Raw genomic sequence first — 24938 nt, forward strand, 5'->3', positions numbered from 1 at the left:
GAACCTCACACCAAACATAAACGAACTTGTGGCCAAAAAAAGATGCCAGGCGTCCAGCTCTAAAATGACATAAGAGCAAAGACAACTGAATGATTTGATTTGTTATTGCTGAAAGGAACACATTTTATTTATATTTCCAGGTTTTGTTATGCAGCATGTTCATATTTGAATTTGTATAATTTTGACAGGATATATTTTTATGGAGAGCAAAATCTTTTGGGATATTTAAAATCTAAGTTTATTTTTTATATAAAATTACATAAGAGTAAAGAAATTTGAATGTTTGTTCTTTTAACGTTTACTTTATTTTCTAACTTGTATAATTTAGACAGGATATATTTTTATGGAGAGCAAAATATTATAAGTTGTTTAAGGTTTGAGTTGATTTATTCACGAATAATATTCCTGTCTGTTTTTACCATTCCTACCAAAGATATTTCTGTTGACTAAATAAAAATTCCTTGTATTTAAAAATAGAACTTGAACAAATACGATAGTTCATAATATCCACGCAGACTTGCACGTAAGAGCGGGAGTCATCCGTTTTAACAAGCAGCGTATTGCACTGATACGAAATAGCTGTGTGTGTATATATGTAGATATGTATGTATATGTATATATATGTTTATATATGTGTGTATGTATGTATGTATGTGTGTATGTATTTATATGTGTGTGTATATATGTAGATATATATATGTATGTATATATGTGTATATGTATAGATATGTATATATATATGTTTATGTGTGTGTGTGTAAATATATATATATATATATGACAACAACACTCATCACTCACAACAGTGACAAAACAATTACATTGACAATCATGTTACGTTATTTTCAAAATGTTTCCTTTTCTTTTTCATTGCTTCTTTAACACACTACTTCTCCGCTGCGAAGCGCGGGTATTTTGCTAGTTAATGATATATTTGCTTCCTTAGCACTGGTCTAACTTATTCTACATTTTTCACATTATCTTTCTCATATCTTTTCTTAAGAGTTGCTCTTAAAATTCATCATTTTAATTCGTAAATCTTTGTTAGTAGATGAAAATGTGATGCACAATTTTATGATCAGTTCTCATTGAGTCTATATTATTTTTGGAGATTAATACTGGTTGAGTGGGCAATGCAGGAACCTTCTAGGAAAGTACTAAGGGCTCAGATTAAGATTTTTTAATCTCTTTTACTGTACACTTCTTAATTACCTTTAAATTAACAATATTTTTGTTGGAAAAGTCATGCCCCTGCATAGTAAAAAAAATAAAAAAATAAAATGAAAATTTTAAGTGTTAGGACTGATTTAAATGCACTCTTGTAGCAATGGGCAGGTTTGTGATTCACTGCACCAAGACTTGGTATTATAGCCAAGTCAAGTAAACTCTTGGCCCTCATAAAATCAATTTATTCACGCTGGGGCAGTTTCATATTGATACTTTACCTAATATAGTTCAATACATTTTGCTTGTATGAGAAATTTAATAATTTATCACAAATACAGTGTGTACTGAAGGTTTACATGCATTTTTATACAGTTTTCAGTATTCATGGCACCTGAGATTGGTGATTTCTTGCATGTTGATTAGAACATACAAAGTTGTCAATTCAATCACGGTTAAATAGCCCTTTGTCTTTTTAATTTTGTTTTGCTATTATCTAGATGAATGTTATTCCCAGATCAAACTTTATACTGCAAACTTTATGATTCTCGCTATTCTTTCTTCCTACTTAAATGGACAAAGGGTTTGTCCTTGCTCTACAGATTAAGTTACAGTTACAAGAGACATAGATTGGTATCACTGGGTGTTGTGGTTCTGGGCTTAGGAAAATTCAAAACAGGCTTTAGAATTTAAATTAAGCCTGGCTGTGGGACATAGAATAAGATGTGCATGTCTTACACCAGCAAAAAGATTATTTATAAATTCCAAAAGGGAAAGGAGAACCATAAGAAAATCATAGCCCAAGGCAAAAACAGTGCTTCTTCTAATAAAAATAATAGAGTTCACTTAACAAGAATAAAAAAAATACTTCAAAAAAGGTTTATGAGATCACAAAATTTTGCCATCCAACTTTTGGTCAAAATTCAGAAACCAATGTTACAGCAAAAAACATACAAAAAACAAAACAATCAAGAACGAGAATTTACAAATTCTAAAAAATTCACAAAATTTACAAAAAGTTACCATCCCTCCAGCTCAGCTAACCACTGAGTCTGCAATTGCCCCTCTATAAATTAAATACAAATGTTTGTTTTGGTTTGAATCTGGTCTCTTGACAATATTTGCTACCCAGATTTGGTGCCAAACAGAAAGGTGGCTAGGCTCTAAAACTAAAATAGCACAGGGAATTGCTCATTATTTAACTATCTTGCTTTACTGGTAATCACTCCAGTGTTTATTCTGAATGGATGCATGTTTGGCATGAGTATTTATGGTAACATGCATGTTAGTTTTGGTCTTGAATCATTCCAAAATCCTCAGTCCCATTTTCACATTCTCTCCTCTACCTGTTTCTTCTATCTGCATTTTACACTCAGCATTAAGGGTCTGTGGGGTCTTGATCACATCTCCTCTTCCTAATCATCCACTTTTCTCCCTTGAAAGCTACATCACTTTTCCTCAAGAAGTCACTATTAGTTCTATGCTGTATGCTCTGTGAGACTTCCTACCAACCCCATCATCTACTTTCTCAGATATCCCTGAGTTTCAGCTTACTCCCAACTTTTTGTTATATTCCTTGAAGAATCCTAGCCATTCTTTACTAAGTTTAATAATGTGCATAGGCTTCATCTCACCCCTTGCATAACTACACTTAATCAGCCTTTGCCTGGATTATTTTTGCCATGAACATAATAAACCTTTTGCCTAGATTCTTCTCAGTGTTTTATTCTGCAGTTCTTGCTTTCTGGTCTATAATTTTTCCCTCACTTTCTCTGCTGGTATCTTTTACAATTTATCACAAATACTTATTCTCCTAGACTTCTCAGGGCTTGCTGCCCCTGCGCAGCAGTGCTGGTCCATCTTCTTGAGCTAATCACTTTGAACGACTTGCTGTGCTCCTTCTGTGATTTCACTAATGTAAAGCTGTCTGCATTAATGGCTGTCTGAATTAATGAAGCATCCTGAGAATAAGTTTAAAACTACTTCCCTGGTAAAACCCTTTTTTAACAGAAAATTTTGATGCATTGATTCTCTTAGTTGGGTGTGTAGCAGTGTACTGAGTTGGCATTGCTGCTCTTTGTGGTGACATGGTTCAGGGATGGTGTTGCCTGCTATATGGTATTTGCATTTTTTACATGCACAGAAGATATTTATTGATGTTACATATGTATTACTATCGATTATATTAATAAACACTTTATTGGAAAAAATGTATCAGAAAGATGAGCATGCTACTTTAATTGGCATCTCTAGATTTTCCAATATGAGTGTGGCCTGTGATGGATTAGCATTTTCATTTGGACTGATTCCTGCCTTAATGGTGCTATAACTGCCACCAGAACTAAACCTATAGTGTTATAACTAGACAGTCTGGAAAATATATATACTCACAATCAATATCAATCAATCAGAATCAAAAAAATTGTAGACATCTGTCAATTTTTTTAGCTTTCGCAAAAACCATTTGATGTGGAAAACTGAACTCTGCAAATAAAGTTTTTAATTTTCTAAGTATAAATATATAGGAGGAAATATGTGACCACCTCACTAAAAGTTGCAATTTTGATTGGAGCTTTGCACTTTTTTAACTCAATATCTTCAGAATATAACATGATATTGATGTGATTTTTAATTCAATAAGAATTGGAAATCATTGCATGACAAAACAGCATAATTTCAGGTGTTTATGTTGACTACAATGTATATTTAGATTTTTACAGTTGTCCCTTAATAACTCTGAGATAGCTGATTTTATCAAAAAATGTATTTCCTCTTTTCTGAATGCTCATTTTATGACAAACAAAAAATGTCATATTCATTGTCTTATTGTGATGCATTATATATGCTGTATAACATTTCAAAATTATTACTGAACTATTGAGATAATTATTATTACTGTTCTATGAATTGTTCCTTGCTGTAAATCTCACACTCAATTTCAGAGTAAAATTGCGCAATGGCTTAACATGCTCACTAGGACTAAATGCTTTCTGCAGTGACAAGGAGGTCATAAGTATCATAGTTTCTTTTTAAGTATTTAATACATGTAGCATGCATTTTATCATTCTTCCACGTAATGCCAAGCAGAACAGCTAATATAAATATACAGTACAAAACAGCTAAAATGTCTGAGTCATTCCAAACCACAAACTGCAAAGAACCTTATTGGCTATATGTCTGGACTGGACTGGACCTTCAGACAAAAGAAAATAAACTTATCTTAAAAACAGTTCTAAATGTTCATACCATTATCTGACAAAGTTTTCTTCTTGAAATGTCAATTAATATTCCAATATTACAAGAATTACACAGGGAAGCAACTTCAGATTCTTTTAGATTCAACACATTTGAATAATGCCTTTTTAGTACATATTTTATACAGCAAGAAAATCAAGATTACTCTAAAGCATCTGATCTATAACCATCAATTTTACTAAAATATGATTTATTTGATGTACATCTACAGCCACGCCATATTATTCTTGAAAATAAGATTGAATAACAATGTCTGACTTGAAACAATTCCTGGGCCATAATACCTATTGTAGTGATCTCATGTCTCCATAAATGTGGTCATTAAAACAATTATGACCTTTTCCAAAATAGCCTTTGAAGGTCAGACATTGACATAATTTCAAAATAATTGTGCATGTAGTCTAGAACAAGCTCCCTATTGATCAGTGTATTTAATGTAACATTTTATCATCAACTTTTAAAGATGAACCCGACAAATTCATCCTATCTGTCATTTTTTGTAGCAATCCACTGATGCAGTTTCTTGCATCTTTCATCTTACATCTTGTGCTGCACTTGTTTACTCAGACTTTTCTTCAATTAAAGTGAATGTCTATTTATCTGATCAAGTTTTATACTGAATTTGTCCTTTCACGTGTCATTTATACTATGCACCTTTCATATTGTTCTTTTTAATGTATATGCATTTTATTTCATTTATTTGCTGTAAGTTGCTTGAAGAGACATTTTAGTGACTTAGACACTAAAAAAATACATGGAGCCTTAAGAATAAAAACATGCAAAAATGTGCCATGTAGTGCATTGGTCAATGAATATGTGGCCTGATGTCACAATTGTCACGAAAGCACATGATAAACCTGATGCCTGCTACAGTAATCATTTGCCCTGGATTTTAACTGATCATCACCAACCAGTGCAAAACAACCAAAAATAAATAAATAAAAAGAAAGATAACTTTGTCAAGGTTGCCTTTTTATGGTAGGTAGCGGTAATTTTATAGCTGTCTTCCATCCTCATATTCAATGCACCGAATGTATCATTAACTTTTTATTCAAACATAACAATTTAAACATTTAATGTAAAAGTTCAATTAAATAGTGCCACAATATTCTATGTCCCTGAATGAAACATTAAAAAACATAATTTGTGTAGAGTCACCACTCTAATGCAAAATACAGTTGTATTATTGTTTGAGATGTCACCACATAAATGCTATTCATAGATTTTTAAACTCGGTATGACTGATCATCAATCAAGTTGACATCAGTACATATAAGCAGTTACAGCTGCTAAGAAATCTGCCAGGCAGAAAAAGAGGAGGTCACTACCAATGCTGTTCCAGGTCGGCAAAGGAAGATAAATTATGAAATCAGCTCAGGGAGCTTTCTATTTCAATATTTAAATGTAAAAAATACTGACCATCTACAATAATGTCTGTATGCCAAAACCTCTTTCATCGGTAAATGGAAATTAATATTTAATTTTAAGCATTATTGATTGGTAAAACATATGTTTAGCTGTAATTTTTAAAAAATTGACACCTGCCCCTAGTGTTTACTTCAAGAAATAAAAAATAACAAAGCTGATTCTAAATAATGCATAGCTGAGATTGTTAATACACTGTGACAGGTCTGGTTAACATTATTACAAATTATTTTTGGGAATTCTGCAATAATACACTATAGAAAATTAGAATATCAATCAATAGCATTTGATAAGGTTTTAATTTGTTGTAAAATGACTCTATATAATCACATGTTTAATGTACAAATGCAATTTCTTTCATTTTAAACAATTTTACTATTGAACTTCATTGATCAGAAATGTATTGAAAGTAAATTAGGTAAGGTTAATGTAATGAGAATTATGAAAAATATAAGGTAACACTCCTGCTATAGGCAGAAACAAGCGCAACAATATTTGTTCGGAGAAAATATTTTATAATGAAAATGTGTATAGTAGCTTTGTCTGAATCTAGAGATAACTCAATAAAAAGTGTAATTACATATTTATGTGTATAGTAGGTTATACATTAAACATTCCAAGTGGCAAACTGTAATGATAAGAAATATTGTCTTTTCACCATTTGTTGGTTGCAGGTTTGATTCCAGATTGGGATTATTTTTTTGTATAATGTTCTTTTGAAGTTCATATGGGAAACTTATATGGAGCCCTTTTTTTCACTCAATCCAAGGAGTGCTACCTATTTTAGTAGATTGACAATCTACTGGTCATGCCTTGTACCTAATCCTAACAGGATTATTTCTGACTTGCTGGTGACATAACAGGTAGGCCAGGTTGGTATGAACAACAATACTGAAATAATTTTTGTCCACTACAGTATGCAAGGGGCTGGCAGGAAGGAAAAATGTCTCCGAGACAAATAACAGAATGGTCCCAGAGCAGTAGGAGAAGATCTATGTTGTTCATCTAAAGGTAAAGACTAGGCATATTTGTCCAGTCATTTACATTGCAGTACACAGTCACTGACTGAAAGACAGGAAAAAAAAAAATCAGAAGTTGACTGGATTTTTACGGACTACTCATGGCCTAGGGATGCAGGGCTCATCTGACAGTGCAGTGATTTGGTGGGGCTATAGACTTCATAAAACTACGGCTTTGCTGAAAGTTATACCTGAATGTTTAAGCCTCATCAAATCAGGTCACAGTGTGGTGGGGCAAGGGCCCACTTTCTTGGTGGAATAGGCTAAAACTGTGAACAAAACCAAGGGCGAAAGACAGAAAGTGGTTGGTGGTAATTAGTAGGTGAGCAAGAGGGCAAATCACCCCACCACACACTTAAGACCTATATAGAAAAGTCCAGAGAAGCAGGACAGATTGCGTTTTACTTCTACTTGACATACTTTGTATTACCCCTGTGTATATCCCTTTAATGTGTGGTTTATTTAAAACAGATACTTAACCTTTATATGTCTGGGATCACTAACATTAGTCTGGGTGATCTGCACCATCTCAAGGATGGCCTCTACTCTTACACAAGGTCTGTCATTTATTATAGATATTACTATGTTATTACATATAGCTCCTTACACCCAAGGAAGCATTCTTAGAAATGGTCTTCTGTGAGGCCAATCACTACTTCATCTGGGTGGCCGGTCTTGTATGTTAACACAACCCAACAGTAAAACTGCAGTACTTGCTAAACTATATTAATATTATTTTAAAGAGGTAAGTTTTTGAGTTTAATGGAGAAATAAACATTTGGCCATAAGTTTAAAGTAATTTGTGACAATTTCAAAATCTCCAAAATCTAGAATGACTTCACCAAGAACATAATATCGTATGATTCACTGGTACAAGGAAAGTAATCATTCTTTCTTTCTTTTACCAAGCATTGTAGCTATCTATAACAAAACATAAATAATAATTACACCCTTCTGACTGCACTGCAAATCAGAAAACTTCTTCCGGTTTCAAATTCAGGAAGTTACAATTACATTCCACTATTTCACAATAAATAAAATAACCAGAAAACAAATATGCAGTTTAGGAAAACTCTCATTGGAGACATTCAGAAACAGGATCTCTGAAGTATTTTGGTCTTATATTTACAACACCTGCCTTATTCAAGAATACAAAAAGTAGGTCAATATAACTACAGAAAGACTTACCTGCTTGGTTGGTGGTCACATTGAGAGTGACAAACTGTCGAGGAAGTTTTGCCAGAAGCGAGACCCCATTAACAACTTCAACCTCAAAAGTGTAATTTGTGTGAGCCAAGAGATCCACGACCATCACTGAAGTATTGGATAGACCAGTTTGCTGAGGAAGGTACCTTCCATGGTTGCCACACTCTTCACACATCTGAGAGTCTGTGCTGCACTTCTTGCATATGATGTTGTAGGTAAGGTCCTTTCTACCACCGGTGTTTGATGGAGATAACCATTCCAGAAATACACTGGTCTCATTGACATTGGAAATTGCACTTCTAGGAGCAGAAGGGGGTCCTAGTTATGAGAAAGAATGTAACAGATTTAGCTTAAGATCATTTTGGATAATTTTAGAAACTCATGTGTTAAAGACATTTAAAGGAAAATCAAAATAAATTATGACATGATATCTGCAGCACTTACTTAGCTTGAAACATAATGAATAAAATCTAATGGAAACCGCTAATCAATTTCATAGAATAATAGTTCATCTCAATTTCTTTAGTAAATGGTTAAAATTGTTCTCATGCATCAGTTCTCCAAATACAGTATGAGTGTAGTGCTCATGTGTTGGCATATTAAGAACATTTTGTAATGATCTTGTAATTTAACGAAATTAATCAGTTTACAGTCATATGAAAAAGTTTGGGAATCCCTCTTAATTCTTTGGATTTTTGTTTATCATTGTCTGAGCTTTCAAAGTAGTTTTTGTTTATCATTGTCTGAGCTTTCAAAGTAGCAACTTCCTTTTAATATATGACATTCCTTATGGAAACAGTAGTATTTCAACTGTGACATTAAGTTTATTGGATTAACAGAAAAGATGCAATATGCATCATAACAAAAGTAGACAGGTGCATAAATTTGGGCAGCCTGACAGAGATATTACATCAGTAGTTAGTTGAGCCTCCTTTTGCAAATATAACAGCCTCTAGATGCCTCCTATAGCCTTTGATGAGTGTCTGAATTCTGGATGGAGGTATTTTTGACCATTCTTCCATACAAAATCTCTCCGGTTCAGTTAAATTTGATGGCTGCCGAGCATGGACAGCCTGCTTCAAATCATCCCACGGATTTTCGATGATATTCAAGTCAGGGGGTTGTGACAGCCATTCCAGAACATTGTACTTCCCCCTCTGCATGAATGACTTTGTAGGTTTCGAACTGTGCTTTGGGTCATTGTCTTGTTGGAATATCCAACCTCTCTGTAAGTTCAACTTTGTGACTGATGCTTGAACATTATCCTGAAGAATTTGTTGATATTGGCTTGAATTCATCCGACCCTCAATTTTAACAAGGGCTCCATTCCCTGAACTAGCCACACAGTCCCACAGCATCATGGAACCTCCACCAAATTTGACAGTAGGTAGCAGGTGTTTTTCTTGGAATGCGCCGTTCTTCTTCTGCCATGCAAAGAGCTTTTTGTTATGACCAAATAACTCAATTTTTGTCTCATTAGTCCAAAGCACTTTGTTCCAAAATTAACGTGGCTTGTCTAAATGAGCATTTGCATACAACAAGCGACTCTGTTTGTGGCGTGAATGAAGAAAGGGCTTCTTTCTCATCACCCTACCATACAGATGTTCTTTGTGCAAATTGCGCTGAATTGTAGAACGATGTACGGTTACATCATCTGCAACAAGATGTTCTTGCAGGTCTTTGGAGGTGATCTGTGGGTTGTCTGTAACCATTCTCACAATCCTGCGCATATGCCGCTCCTGTATTTTACTTGGCCTGCCAGACCTGGGTTTAACAGCAACTGTGCCTGTGGCCTTCCACTTCCTGATTCCATTCCTTATAGTTGAAACTGACAGTTTAAACCTCTGAGATAGCTTTTTGTAGCCTTCCCCTAAACCATGATACTGAACAATCTTTGTTTTCAGATCTTTTGAGAGTTGTTTTGAGAATCCCATGCTGTCACTCTTCAGAGGAGAGTCAAAGGGAAGCACAGCTTGCAATTGACCACCTTAAATACCTTTTCTCATGATTGGACACACCTGTCTATGAAGTACAAGACTTAATGAGCTAATGCAACAAATTTGGTGTTCCAAGTAATCAATATTGAGCAGTTACATGCATTCAAATCAGCACAATTACAAGAGTACCCCTATTTTTGCACATCCAGTTTTTCACATTTGATTAAATTTCATAAAATTAAATACTGCTTCACTAAAAATCATTGTTCAGAAAACACCACAGTACTCAGATGTTCCTAGGAAGTGAAAGACATACCACTGTTATCATTTTTGTTAAAAATAGAATAAATTATTATGCAAGGCTGAGATGGGTTCCCAAACTTTTTCATATGTATATGTTTGTATTTTCCAGTTGTATTTGCAATGTTTGTACTTAATGTTTGTAAACTTTTAAACCGTACAGCATATGGTAGATCAAGGGGTAATTACTTAGTAGGCACAATTAAGTTCTGAATCACAATGAAAATTCAATTACAAAGAAAAAAGAGTAAAGGTTACCAGAGAAGGTCGATAGCATAGTTATATTGTTTACATGAATGGACCATCCAGGACCAGGAAAACACAGCAGAATTCTAGACAAATGCTAGACTTATTACTGTGTTGTTGCCAAATATAAGATGATTAAACATGTATACATATAAACACACATTAACAATAAGCATACATTAAGAAAAGTTCACACACTTTTTTGAACTAACTTGATGGTTTTTTTGGTAAATACTTGGTATTTTGGGGGGGGTTGTTGTTGTTTGTTACTTTACACCCAATCCCCCCCACCATAACCTATTGTCTATGGGAGTGAAGTGAAAGTTTTAGATTTGTCAAAAATTTAATCTCTGGTTTTCAATAGATCTCGACATTTTAGGGTCCCCTGATACCAAAAACACTGATATCTCCATGATGGGTGTGTGTCTGTGTCTCACAGTTTCTTGAGGATGGTCTAGAGCAGGGGTGGCTAATGCTTCGATCGCGATCAACCAGTAGATCGGAAAGGTAGTGCAGGTAGATTGCGTTGCATTCAAAAATTTTTTTTAAAAATGTTAGTCTATCATATATCCTCCCTATGGCATTTGCCACTTGACTGACATACAGGGCGGCCAGTCTGAGATCTCTTTTCTTCTAACACATTGGTAATCCCGCACGCACGATCAAATGCGCGAGCTACTGCAAAACTCTGGCTATCTAAGTGATCTAGTTAGCCTTCCAATTTATATTGACTAAAGAAGGGATTTAAAAAAAAATTGTTGGTTATGGGCTGGATGTGGAATTGGAAGAGGATTTTTTTCTCTCACAATGTCACAATCGAAGTGCGTTTGTCTGATCTGTCAATCTATCATTGCTATTCCAAAGAAGGAAAATGTGGAAAGGCACTTTCGAACTGTGCAAAAAAAATACGAAACTGACTTCCTTCAGAAAAGCAATCTGAGAAAGAGAAAGGAGAGGGAACTAAAATCGCAGTTAATCGGACAGCCATAATTTTTCACTCGGCTGAATTCAAAAGCAAAAGCAGACAAACCGAAGCATCGTTCCAGGTGAGTCACTCGATCATTAACACTAGAATTACCAGAGCCTACGAAAAAACTCGTAGATCCATCCCACCTTAAAATGCTTCACACCTCTCTGTCATGTCTTTTGTCTTCTAAATTTGTGGTTAAGCAGCAAACAGCAAGCAGCATACTATCACATCCCCCACCGGTGCACATTTTCTCAGCTCAAGTCTGTTTACCTGCGTGTCAGTTGCTTAGAGTTGTATAGAGTGAGAAGTCAAGCAAAATGACACCTTTTATAAATAATACACTTGCATTTCATGTGTGCTCTGTGTCTATATAGATCTAAGTACACACATCATTGAAAAAGAAAAGTTTTTCATGTTTTAGTCATAATTGACAAAATGTAGACATAAAGTTTATGATGTGTGAAGCCTGATGTCCAAATATCAAAGAAACAGTTTCACAAAAAGTACAAATATAATAGAACAAGTGTGCTTTTATTCAAAAATATAACTACAGAAAAACAACCCGCGTTAGGGAGTGCGATATTGACACGCATTTGCTAAGAGCGCTGTGGTGGTGCCCCCGAGCAACCATGTGTGGAGGCAATTCTTAGTAGCGAAAACCAATCAGTTCGCTTTCTGCTACCAAGATTCTACCAAGAATTGAAAGCGCGGGACAATTGCAGCCCGTATCGGCTACCAAGAATTGGTCAATGACTGCTCATTCAGCTACCAAGAACTGACGAATCACGGCTCGAGTTGGCTACCAAAACTCAGAAAGGGCGGGCTAGCCTCTTGTCAGTTAATGTATTCTGCAAAAGCTTGTTCAAGTCAGCACAAAGACGCTTTGCGATTTGCGTTTCTTTTTGAACTGTCTAAAAATGTTACTCACAAGTGTCGGTTTGTGCAGATATATTTACATTCACCTGCACATTTTTTGAATGATTTTTTAAACATTCTTGGTTAAGTTTATTAAATATGTGTAAGACAGATACAACTATATAACTAAGTGGTGTGTATGCTGTTTACTAGAACACACAGCTGTGTGCAGAGGGTACAGACCTATAAATACCTGGGAGTGCAGCTGGATGATAAATTGAACTGGACTGCAAATACTGATGGTCTGTGTAAGAAAGGTCAGAGTCGACTATACTTCCTTAGAAGGTTGGCGTCCTTCAACATCTGCAAGATGCTGCAGATGTTCTACCAGACGGTTGTGGCGAGTGCCCTCTTCTACACAGTGGTGTGCTGGGGAGGCAGCATAAAGAAGAAGGAAGCTTCCCACCTGGAAAAACTTGTGAGGAAGGTAGGCTGTATTGTAGGAATGAAGCTGGACAGTTTAACATCTATGATAGAGTGACGGGCGCTTAGCAGGCTTCTGTCAATCATGGAGAATCCACTGCATCCACTGAACAGTGTCACCTCCAGGCAGAGGAGCAGCTTCAGTGACAGACTGTCGTCACTGTCCTGCTCCACAGACAGACTGAGGAGATCGTTCCTCCCCCACACTATGCGACTCTTCAATTCCACCCGGTTAAACGTTAACATTATTCAAAGTTATTGTCTGTTTTTACCTGCATTTTTATTACTCTTTAATTTAATATTGTTTTTTGTATCAGTATGCTGCTGCTGGATTATGTGAATTTCCCCTTGGGATTAATAAAGTATCTATCTATCTATCTATCTATCTATCTATCTATCTATCTATCTATCTATCTATCTATCTATCTATCTATCTATCTATCTCTACATTTTTGCGCTAAGTATATAAACATTTCCCTTTGCAATATTTCCAAATATTTATTTTTACCTACTTCAAATGAATTAAATGTCAACATCAACTAGGCTGTACATTATTATTTATTCATTCTTATTGTGCTTTCATTTTTAATGTACCCCTCTTGATTATCTGTGCAGCCGTCTCAGACCATGGTAAAGGCACTATATAAGGAAGTGAAATGCATTATTATTTGTTATAATTATGATTCAATAGAATGGGCAGGCAGTTTGTTTAAGTGTGATTTTTAACTATGCTTATTGTCCATGTGTTCCTTGAAAAAATCATTCATTAAACAGTTTTTGTTTAAGCAAAAAAGAAAAATAAACAACTACATCTGAAATGTAGGATTCAAAACACCGTTAGTTGAAGAGAAAGTTTTTTTTTTTAATTTATTTTACAGATATATTGTTCCATTCAGCAATGTGCCATGAGTGGGATTCGAAATCAGGTCCCTGCAATAATTTCTGGTAGATCGTCTCTCAAGAACTGCAGCTATAATTAACTAATACGCGATATCCTTGGCGCAACAATATCAGCTCTTGACTAGTAGTCTGAACTTCACTGTTTCGATTCCAGATGAGTCCGTTTTGAAAAGTGAGCTGCACGTATTTTTACTATTATATAATATATAATAAAAACATACATTTGATTCCAGTCTGTAACAGCCGATATAATTTATGATAATTGTAAAGGTTAGCTTTTTTTTTTATTCTGTTATTCTCACAACCGCGTTCACAATCCCAACTCAAACACCCACCCCCCCAACCCGCCACATTTGACACTGCTGTTTTCACAGACGCGCTATAACAGAGGCAAACTCAAATCATGATGACTTTATATAATCAGGCTTTGACTTTATATATTCGGTAATGACTTTATATACTTCTAACTTTGACTTTATATATTCAGCAATGAGTTTATATATTCAGGAATGACTTTATATATTCCGAAAATCATTGTAATTGCCTGTTTGGCACCCCATAGGGCATTGTATAATAGATATATTAAAAAAACAGCTAAGGGGATAGATATATACTGTAGATAGATAGGAAGGAAAGGCACTATATGATAGGCAGACAGGGAAGCTGCTATATAATAATAAAATTACTGTTATTAGTATATAGATAGACAGGGAGTTCAGACAGGCAGAACAGAGAAGGTTAAAAAAAAAACATTTTCTCCCCAGTGGGAAATCGACCTCAGGTCTCTCAGGTACAGCAAGTCTGCTGTGCTCTGAATGATGAAATCTTACTGGTACGCCACGGTAGCTGTTGTGACATTCTTGAACCTTTTGTGAAAGTGTTTATTTTATCTTTGGCCTTCTGGCTTCACACATTTTATAGTTTATGCCTACATTTTGTAACATTTATTGCTAAAATATGAAAAAGTTTCTGTTTTACCAATGTGTTTACACAGATTACTATAGAAAAGGAACACACATGAAATGAGTGTGTTCCAAATAACGATCTATTATTTCCACTCTAAAACTCCACTTCACTCCCAGATAATCAATCAAGGCATGAGCTGGGAGAAGTTTGTGCACGTTCTAATTCAGTGGGGGGATGGAATAGCCGGCTGCTTGCAGATGGTGTTTATCAGCACATTTAGATGACAAAAGACACTGGCGGAGAGGTGAGAACGGTTTTAAGAAGCAATTTAAGGTGGGACGGATCTACAAGTTTTTTCGTAGGCTCTGGTAATTCTAGTGTTAAGCATAAGAAGTCCTTCCAAGATGGAGAGATGATAAAAGATGCCTTCGTTGAGGCAGATGGCTAGGGAGAAATTCCTGCTGAGATTTCAAGACCCCTGGCCAGAGAAAAAGGAGTTTTTCCTTGTCATTAAACATGCAGAATACAAGCAACTTAATAACGATCAATGGCCGCTAGACTTGGCTTTTTTTTCCTGATCTGACCAACATGTTGAATGAGCTTAATTTACAGCTGCAAGGAAAAGAGAAAACCATGGTCAATATGATTAGCTCAGTTAATGCTTTCAAACGAAAAATGCAACATCTGTTCTCAAAGCTGCAGCACCTTGACTTGGGGAACATCCAAAACCTCGCGCCAGAGCTGGAGACGCAATGGAAGGCATGTGTGCAACTTGACAGCATACGCTACAGAGCAGATTGAAAATTGTCTGTCAGACTTTATCTAATGGAAAAAAAGTAACGATTCGAGTGTTGCCCAATGTAGCAGAGTAAGAGTAGCATTTCTTCTTCACAAATGTACTCAAGTAAAAGTAAAAAGTAATATATAATAATATATATTATATATATATAATATATAATTTTAAATGTAGGTAGATCATTTTCACCTGGTCATTTTAAAAGTAGCTCGCAAGCCGAAAAAGTGTGCGCACCCCTGGTCTAGAGGTAAAACAGCTGGATGGAAAAATACCAAACTCGGATCTTAAGACTGTTTTGAGATGATGATGTGCTGATTAAATTTTGAGCCAAATTGTGCCAAAGAAACAGACACTCTAGAGGAACCCTCAAATACCCAAATTCTACAATTGATTATGAATTCTTCTTGTTAATTATAATCATAATGACCTATTTTATGATCAGAAAGATCAGCATCACAGCAGTAAATAACTACTGAAATGTTATAGAATAGGTCAGGTAACTTGGTTCCTAGGGCGCAAGACTTACTGATACTCATGTCCGAATTTTTTGTTATACTATTCTTGAGCTACTGTAAAAAGCTAAATTTCCCTTTGGGACTATTAAAGCACTACCCATCTGTCAATCTATATATCTGAAATTGAACATCAAGAAAATGTTGTGGACACAGAAAAATATCTTCCAATGTAATGGAATGTTTTGGTGAAAAAAAGTGTGCATGGATCATGGTAAATGTGTGATGACTGGCTCTTTCAAAATGCCCAGAAACATTCTGTAAATCACATTGCCTAAGTTATAGGCTTTTTGAAAAAGTATAAACAAATACCAAACAGGTTTATCGAAATGCACTTTAAGTTTATTGTTGTTTTTAAATGTTCTTAGTGAAAAGGAATTTGGGTGTGTGCAACAGTTTGCCCCACACTTGTCTTCCCTCTAGAGTTGATTCCTGCATTGCAGTCACTTCTACTGGTATATGCTCTGCTAATGTATAGTGAACTTTGCAGGTGAAAAAATTGGTTGGTTGCTTCTTAACTTTCATTAGATGCTGATAGAGAGAAGTGTCAGCATCTTAACTGGATTAAGCAGATTTAACAACATTTTTCTTATTTAAATGAAGCCATCCATTTAATCTCTACCCAAGTAACATCAGATGCAAGCCAGGAATCAACCTAAGAAGAGACCCACCACAAGGCACACTGGCATAGACAGCATCCATCCTTCATAGTGGTAGTATTTAAACATTCTGATAATTTAGCATTTACATGTTTTGAATGCAGCAAGAAAGCACTGTTACCTGAAGAAATTGTAAATGATCTCAGGGAAGTATGTGAAAACGCTACATATAGCATGGCAAGGCCAAAAAATAAATGGATGTTTCTTTCATTGTGAGGCTATAGCAATAATTTTTGCATTTGCCTTTTTTAATTAAACTAAAGTTTTTTTTTTGTCTTTTCTTTATATTCTACTAAAACATAGAAATCTTATTTTCCTCTATAGTACATCATATCATATATCTCAGTATGTCACCATTATATACTGTAAACATAATAATATGGTCTGGAATTTTGAAAAAAGATAATAACAAAGTTTTTTTTACTGTATGTCATATTCCCAAGGTTACTAAAATTTATCAAATGTGTTCTGGTCATTTCAAAATATCAAAATCCATAAATTATGTTTTTTTAATTATTTAGATAAATACACAAATTTTTCTGATTATTGTAATCCTAAGTAAGCAGATGAAAAAAAGTTAGGTATAACAATACAGCATAGAGCCTGTACATTCAAGGAAGTACATGCTGTCACATTTAACAAATGTGCCCTCGCAACCCTGGTCTGGATTAAGCAGGTTAGAAAATGACATGACATGACATTCTGCCTTAGAGCAGCCTTTTCCACAATAAAGCACAAGATGCTTCTATGGATTTAAAAAAATCTTACGATCAGCTAAAGTCTGTAAACTGATACCTGAGGTTCTTTTTAGAAAACATGGCTTGACCATATAAAATACTGACCCATTAAAAACACAGTTATGAAAGGTGTGAAAAGGTGTGTATTATGAGCATTCACATTAAAAGTCATTTCAGAAGTAAATTTTGTATGTGTCTAAAAATATTATTTAGATTTATGCAGGTTTTGGTTGAAAAGCAAATCAATAATATATGGTTATAATGGAGTACTGCATATTATGAGGATGGAAGAGTGTCTTTTTGATGTTAGTGGATGCACCTCACAGCTTCAGGTCACTAGACTCAAATCCCAGGTTCATTCTTTGTCTGAATAAAGTTTGTATATTTTCTCAATGTTTTCAGGTGCTATGGTTTTCATGATACACCCTGTGAGAATAAGTGTGTTAGTGTGAAGGTGTCCTGCCTATGGCTGGTTCCTATCTTGCACTTTACAATATTGGAATAATTTCTAAGCAAGCCACTTCAAATTATCTGTTAAAGGGATGGTCAGAGTAACACATATTCTATTAGGGTGTTCTTTGTCACATGTCACTTATCTGTGAGTTTAATACAGCAAGGATAAAAAAAAAAAACTGGATACATTATGTCTGCCCATAAATAGATACCTGTACATTGTAAGGTTTAACCCATCACAACAATGGCAATAACAAGAAATTAATACTTTAAAACCAGAATGACTTTGGAGGGACATTTCTAAATATGCTTTTTATACATTATTGTTTCATCTAATTTTGAAAACTTTTGCTTTGATCTTATAAAACTGCTACTGTAATTCCTCAGGGTCATTATTGAAATAGAAATCATGGGCCAGTTCTATTTATAATCATTAACAGCCTACATTTTAGCACACTCTATTAAAATTCTTTTACAATTACAATTTGATAAAAGATTTCCCTTAAGTTAAAAACTCATTTTTTTAGAATTATCTGATTTCTAATGATTTATACTAAAATCCTGTGAAAGAAGTTTAAAGAACCCTATGATTGTTTCAAATAGAAAATTGCAAAAGAAAAGATGGATTTGTATTACTATCACCAAATAAAAAATATCACTTTCATTTAAATTCTCTTTTTTGCCTTGTTTGTTCATAGTCAGTCATCATCTAACCCACCATATCCTAACTACAGGGACACAGAGGTCTGCTGGAGCCAATCCCAGTCAACACAGGGCATATGGCAGGAACAAATCCCGGGCAGGGCGACAGCCCACCGCAGGACACAAACACACCCACCTTAGGGACAATTTAGGATCGCCACTGCACCTAACCTGAATGGGAGGAAACCAGAGTACCCGGAGGAATCCGCACAGACACATGGAGAAAATTCAAACTCTACGCAGGGAGGACCCAGGAAGTGAACCCAGGTCTCCTTACTGCGAGGCAGTAGCGCTGCCAATCCACCACTGTGCCACCCTTGTTCATAGTATGTATGTTATTTCATTATATTTATACTTAAAACTATTTGCAAATGCATCTAAATCAGTATAAAAAAAAATATTTAATGTGGAGATATTTCTAAATTTCTTTTACATTTTAAACATTTTACCAGAGAGAATGTATCCTGTGATTAAAGTTAAAAGGTCTTACTTGTGCAAGCCATGTTGGGAGGGTCCGAGTCTCTCCTGAAATAGCCATCCTCACAAACGCAGGCAGTAGATGCATCTCTATGAGTGTAACTGTGTGGTGGACACTTGCTGCAAGCAAGGCTCTGAGTGGAAGCTCTGAAAAATCCAGGTCTGCAAACTGCACAGTAGGAAAGAGAGACAGATAGATATTGTGTATTTTAAGTCAAATTCAGTTGTGGTTAACACCTAATTTAAATAAGAAAAAGCTATTATTCAACAGACTGCTGTGTCTTGAAATACTTTTACTTTAGAAGTCACTCTGCTCTCTAGATTGCCCAGCAAAAGTTGTTTATAGAATTTAACACATTTAATTATCAGCCTTAATTCTTATGCATTTATTCCATTTTATTTTATGTCATCATATTTTTTTTCAGTTTGTCCAGCCAGTTTAACAGCCAAATGAATAACATAAATGAATTATTATATTTAACCTTTCCAAAGTATAGAGGAATTTACACCTTTGAATCTAAATCCCACAAAGAAATGTATTGTACATAAAGAAAAGAAAGGTTGTTTCTTGTAGTAGTAGCAATACACCAGCAGTAGTGCAGGTGTGAACGCAACAAATGTTAAATTAGGATCCTAAGTAAAACAGTAAGATAAACAGAATTTTGTGTTTAAAGTAGGGGAAGTGAGTAGCACAATGGTTGAGTTGAGAATTAAAATTCAGGTTTGAGTACTACCTGTGTGAAGTTTGCTCAGTCTGCATAACTCAATTCTGGTGCTCCTCACAACCCAGAGATATGCCATAAGATCGACTAGATAGTCTGCAAGGGCCCGTTATATGTATATGTTGGACAGTACAGTATGCACTGCAATGATCTAGTGTTCTTTCCAGGGTTGGTCTCTGACTTACACCTAATGCTGTAGAAATAAACTCTGACTAATTAAGTAATGGAAAGAGATGGAAAGAGATGTTTATAAAAGTAGTTTGCTTTTGCAAGTACAATAGTTTCTCAATAATACCACATTAATATTGAATTTTGATTAAATTGTTCTTAAATACTTTGCCTAAAGTGGTTCAGATTTTAGGAGTCTTAAAAGTTCAACTGACAGGGAGGAATGCATTTTCTGGTTTGTATGTGGCATCAACATTTTTGCCAAAAAACAAGGGATTTTGCATCAGCTGTAAGAACTTAAAAATTGAATAAAAGAATAATTCCAAAATTTCATTTCACGAGATGTACTAATGAGAAACATATGTGAAGTTTAGAAAATTATCTTCTCACTATTTGACCTAAAATGTTAAATAAAACCTATGAACCTAGATTAAGCAGGTCTGAGAATGAGACAAGATAAGACAAGACCTTAATTAATAGATGGTATGGTGGTTAGTGCTACTGCCTAATAGATTTGCTGCCTATATTTAAACTCTATACCTGTCAGTGTCTATATGGGATTTTCATGCTATCTCAATGTCTGTGAAAGTCTTTCTTCATTCTAAGATGTGGGTATTCAAATATGCACCATGCTTGTGAGTGAGGTCTGCATTGAACTGGTACCCCATTCAGGGCAGATTCCTGCCTTGTACCTAAAGCTGATTGAAAATGCTCTGGCTCTCTGCAGTTCTTAGCTAGATTAAACTGGTTTAAGAAATGGATGGATAAAATAAACCATAACATAAAAAAAAAATATTTTGCTTTCTTTATTTGTCAAAAAATGTCACTTTGTTTGTTAAATCAGCAAAACCATATTTTAAACCACCAGCTTAAACCAGGTGTGTGACAGCTGCCATAGCAATATTTAAAAAAACTGCAAATCACTTTTTAAAATGAACTGGATTACTGTGTGGTGACTGCAAAATTAAATTTGCATGGCTGACAGCAGCAGTACTTTCACCTGTTTAAGTGTTTATAGTACAGGCCCAAGCATTGAAAACAAAAATAAAAACAACTGCAGGTGTTTGCACCAGTAAACTTGTTACAGAAGAAATCTGATATGGCTGTCCCCACAAAGTGAATTGTTACATTACTCAGTCAGTGTCAGATAGTAGCAGGCGCCAGCTGAAACCTGTTATGTATCATTTCTAGGAAGCTCAAATTATCAGAATTGTCACCTCCAGGTTAAATGCCATGACTTTGGACAGGACACACCACTTCCACATGTTTACCAAAGGTGCATATCCCCATTCAGCTTCGCTATTTGTATAATTGAGCATTGTAATTCAAGCAACACAGAGACACTAGAGTTTCTGCAAAGAAAAGGAATATTAATCCACACACTAAAAATAGTACAGTCAAGAAATTCTATATGGAAAATCAGATTAGTTGTCCAGAAGAATCTAGATACCATCCATCCGTCCATTATCCAACTCGCTATATCCTAACTACAGGGTCACGGGGGTCTGCTGGAGCCAATCCCAGCCAACACAAGGCGCAAGGCAGGAATTGGTATTTGGGGATCAGTTCACCAAGATACTCATGTTCAACTGCTGCCCAAACCATAATGCACCGAACCTTATGACTCATGCTGTAGGTGTTGGACCACTGGAGGTAAGCTCTCAGCTGAAAGCTAAAGCTCTTGACTTACCAGTCAAACTGCATTTCTGCCATCACCTATGGTTACAAGCTTTGGGTTGTGACCAAAAGAACTGCATTCTGGATACAAGAGGTACAAATAAACTTCCTTTGCTGGATATCTGGGCTCAGCTTTAGAGATGTGATGACAAATATTTTAGAAATGCACAAAGTACAGTTGCTGCGCCCCCATGTCGAAAGGAGATGGTTGATCCACGGCAGATCCAGGGCATGCTGGAGAGATTATACATCTTGGTTGGAAAAGAGAAAGCCTTGGTATCCAATCGGATGAGTTGGAGGAAATTGCAGAGAAAAGGGATGTCTGGGCATCTTTGTTCAAAATGCTTCCACCATGATCTGGACCCAAATAAGCAGCAGAAAATGTATGGATAGCAGAATGGAGAGCTGGACATTATACTATATTATATTATATTATATTATATTATATTATATTATATTATATTATATTATATTATATTAAATGTGGAAGGCAGTGTAGTATGAAGAATGGCCACCTCACAACACTAGGATCCAGGGCTAATTTCAGGCTGATGTTTGTTTATCTTTAGAATTTCCATGTTCTTACCTTGTTTGCCTGTGTTTCTTCTTCAAACTCTCAACTAGGTAAACAACAGGAAAGAGCCATAGACAGGGCACTATTTAATCACATGATATATTATCAATATATTTTATTATGTCAGAATGGTTATGAAGTGTATTGGTTATATCTTGAATTGATTGTTGCCTGTGAATTCTGCACATTTTGCCTGTGCCTGTGTGTTTTTCTTTGGGCATTCAAGTTTTTACTTTAGGTTAATTGGCATTTCTAAACAGGCTCAGCATGACTGAAGTGTGGTTATGTGTAGCCTGAATGTGCCCTGTAATAGAATGACCCTCATTCTACAATCTGGTTCATGTTTTGTGCTTCATGTTGACAGACTGGGTATGAGGAAGTTGTGTTATGTTACATCAGATTGGGCTTTGTCAAGTACACAGATCATTAGAAAATGTGTTAACATTTCTGACCAGAATCAATCCTGCCATTAAGAAATGGTCAATTCTATCAATTATTATAAATCTTTTAAAATACTCAGACACACTTTTTTTGCATTTCTAGAAATGAACTCCAAAATTGCTGAGTTCCTAGTGATAACTGTTTATTTCAAAAATTTTCAAACAACTAATTTGAAGTTAATGCTATAAAATCATGCATATAAAGATTTCTAAGTATTTCCAATGCATATAAATGTTAAAGATGTTAATGAAGGGAAATGCAAATTCAACTGGTGATATATTTCAACTCTCACACTTTACAAAACTCTATAAATGACGGGACAGATTTCAGAATTCAAATGCTGCATATTTGAATAACTTTCACCAATAAGCATAAACATATTTTTAGCACTGAAGGAGTTTTACACTTTATGTGGGAAAGGCAACAAGCAGATTTTTAAAGTGGTAAATGGGCTGGCTTCTTCAAAGTGTGAAAATTACTTGGAATTAATGGCAGTCAGGAGAAAGTGCCTACATATTTCTGTCAAACATTATGTTGAATTTATAAAGATATTTTTAAGTGCAATCTGTTGAGGCACTACTACCCACTGCACAGATTTTCAGTATTTATGAAGTATTATTTGGTTTTATAACTTTTGGTTTTAAAAATACTTTTTGAATACTTTGATAAGCAATATCCCTGGTATGATATTAGCTACATGAAATCCGGTGTAATAGCTTTAATCTTTGAGCTTATCTATCTATCTATCTATCTATCTATCTATCTATCTATCTATCTATCTATCTATCTATCTATCTATCTATCTATCTACACCTACTGTAAAACTAAAGGTTTTACCTTGGATTTCATATACAGTACAATATTACTCACAATTTTTCTAGTTGACTAAACACTACAAAAAAGGTTAAGTTCTGAAATGTTAGAACAGTGTGTATTTACAGTATGAAAAAAAACAACTTCTGTTATCTGATTTCAAATGATCTGATATAAAATGAGGCCACAGAAGCTCTTTATCACTCTTTTACTTCCTTTCACATCTGTGGCACCCCTATTACATCAATCAATGCATTTGATGTCCAGAGATACAATCAAAGCATAACATTCCACACTGTCCTGGACAAAAGGTGAAAACTCACAACTTATTGATATTGATTACAGAGAGGTATAGTAATTCCTCCTTGTTATAAAACAAATCAAAATCTTCAAAAAATTTAGGAAAGAAATCAGCAAACATAAAAGACTTTAATATGCTTTGTCTTCTTCGTCTGCTCATCATCCTGTATTAGTATCATAGACTTCTCCTTTATCATCTGATTTAGATACACCACATTCTTTAAAATGCCTTTAAAAAATGGTGACTGGATGCATGACTTAAACCTTAATCACATAAAGGTAATACTGTAATATTTTCTTGTTTGTCTTTTAGTACAGTAAAATACGGTACAAGCCATATCTAGTGAATGAGGGTGTACATTTTTGGAATAATATAATTCAAAATCTCTAGTTATCTATTTATTTCAGAACTACTTATCCACTTATAGATTTTCTTTGTGCCACAGCATACCCCACAACATTTTAAAGACCCCAGTACATCACAGGGATTCCACATTCACATACCGACACTTATTCACATAGGATCAATTCAGAGATGCAAATAAACCTAGCATAAACATTTTAGAGTTAAGGGATGAAACCTGAATACCCAGGGAAAATTTATCTAGATATGCAAAACACTTGACAACTCCACATAATGCCAGGATTGCTTTCTGTACTTTGAGAAATCTTCTGCAGTAAAAATTTAGTTGTAGATTAATTTATGAATATTTTGTTGTTTCCCTTTTTTTCTCTCTTTCTCTCTCTGCATACTTGAAATTGAGTAATAATGAGGAATTTATAAAAGAGCACATTTTTAGCTTTTACATCAAAATGATGTATTGGTTTAGTCAATGTGCACAAAGGAAAACTGAAAACTAGAAAAGATCCGGCATCTCTCACCACAGAAATCCCTGGTAATTGGTCTTCTTTTCTATTTATTTGTCTAAAACTCAATACATACAGTGCACCAAATTTACTCACACATGACAAAATAAGGTGTTGTATTAACACACATTAAACTTAGAACCAATGGATAAGTGTAAAAGCATCACCCACACTGAACATTCCCACTGCACAAACCAATTCCTTGTATATTTTTGTTCATCTAAGCACTTATTTTATTAGTTTTTTTTATTTTACATGACCTGTAAGTGTGGCACATGCTCTCGACCTCTCTCTCTCTCTCTGTAAGAAATCACTGTAAAAGGTGAGCACAGAACAATTTAAACCTGTGTGCTGACTCACCAAGTTTCAAGTGT

General features: G+C 34.9%; 1 protein-coding gene across 4 annotated transcripts in view; it reads right to left on the minus strand.

Annotated features, from left to right (window-relative positions):
* Window positions 1-24938, minus strand: part of LOC120527408 (ephrin type-A receptor 5) — a 362942-nt gene that overhangs the window by 145655 nt on the left and 192349 nt on the right. For all 4 annotated transcript variants that reach the window (XM_039750790.1, XM_039750791.1, XM_039750789.1 and 1 more), the window contains exons 4-5: window positions 19016-19171; window positions 8052-8387 (exon numbers count right to left, since the gene is read on the minus strand). In XM_039750790.1, coding sequence (XP_039606724.1) covers window positions 8052-8387; window positions 19016-19171 — 492 coding nt within the window. The remainder of the gene's footprint in view (window positions 1-8051; window positions 8388-19015; window positions 19172-24938) is intronic.

The sequence above is a fragment of the Polypterus senegalus genome, chromosome 4 (genome assembly GCF_016835505.1).
Source record: "Polypterus senegalus isolate Bchr_013 chromosome 4, ASM1683550v1, whole genome shotgun sequence".
NCBI classification, from domain to species: domain Eukaryota; kingdom Metazoa; phylum Chordata; class Cladistia; order Polypteriformes; family Polypteridae; genus Polypterus; species Polypterus senegalus.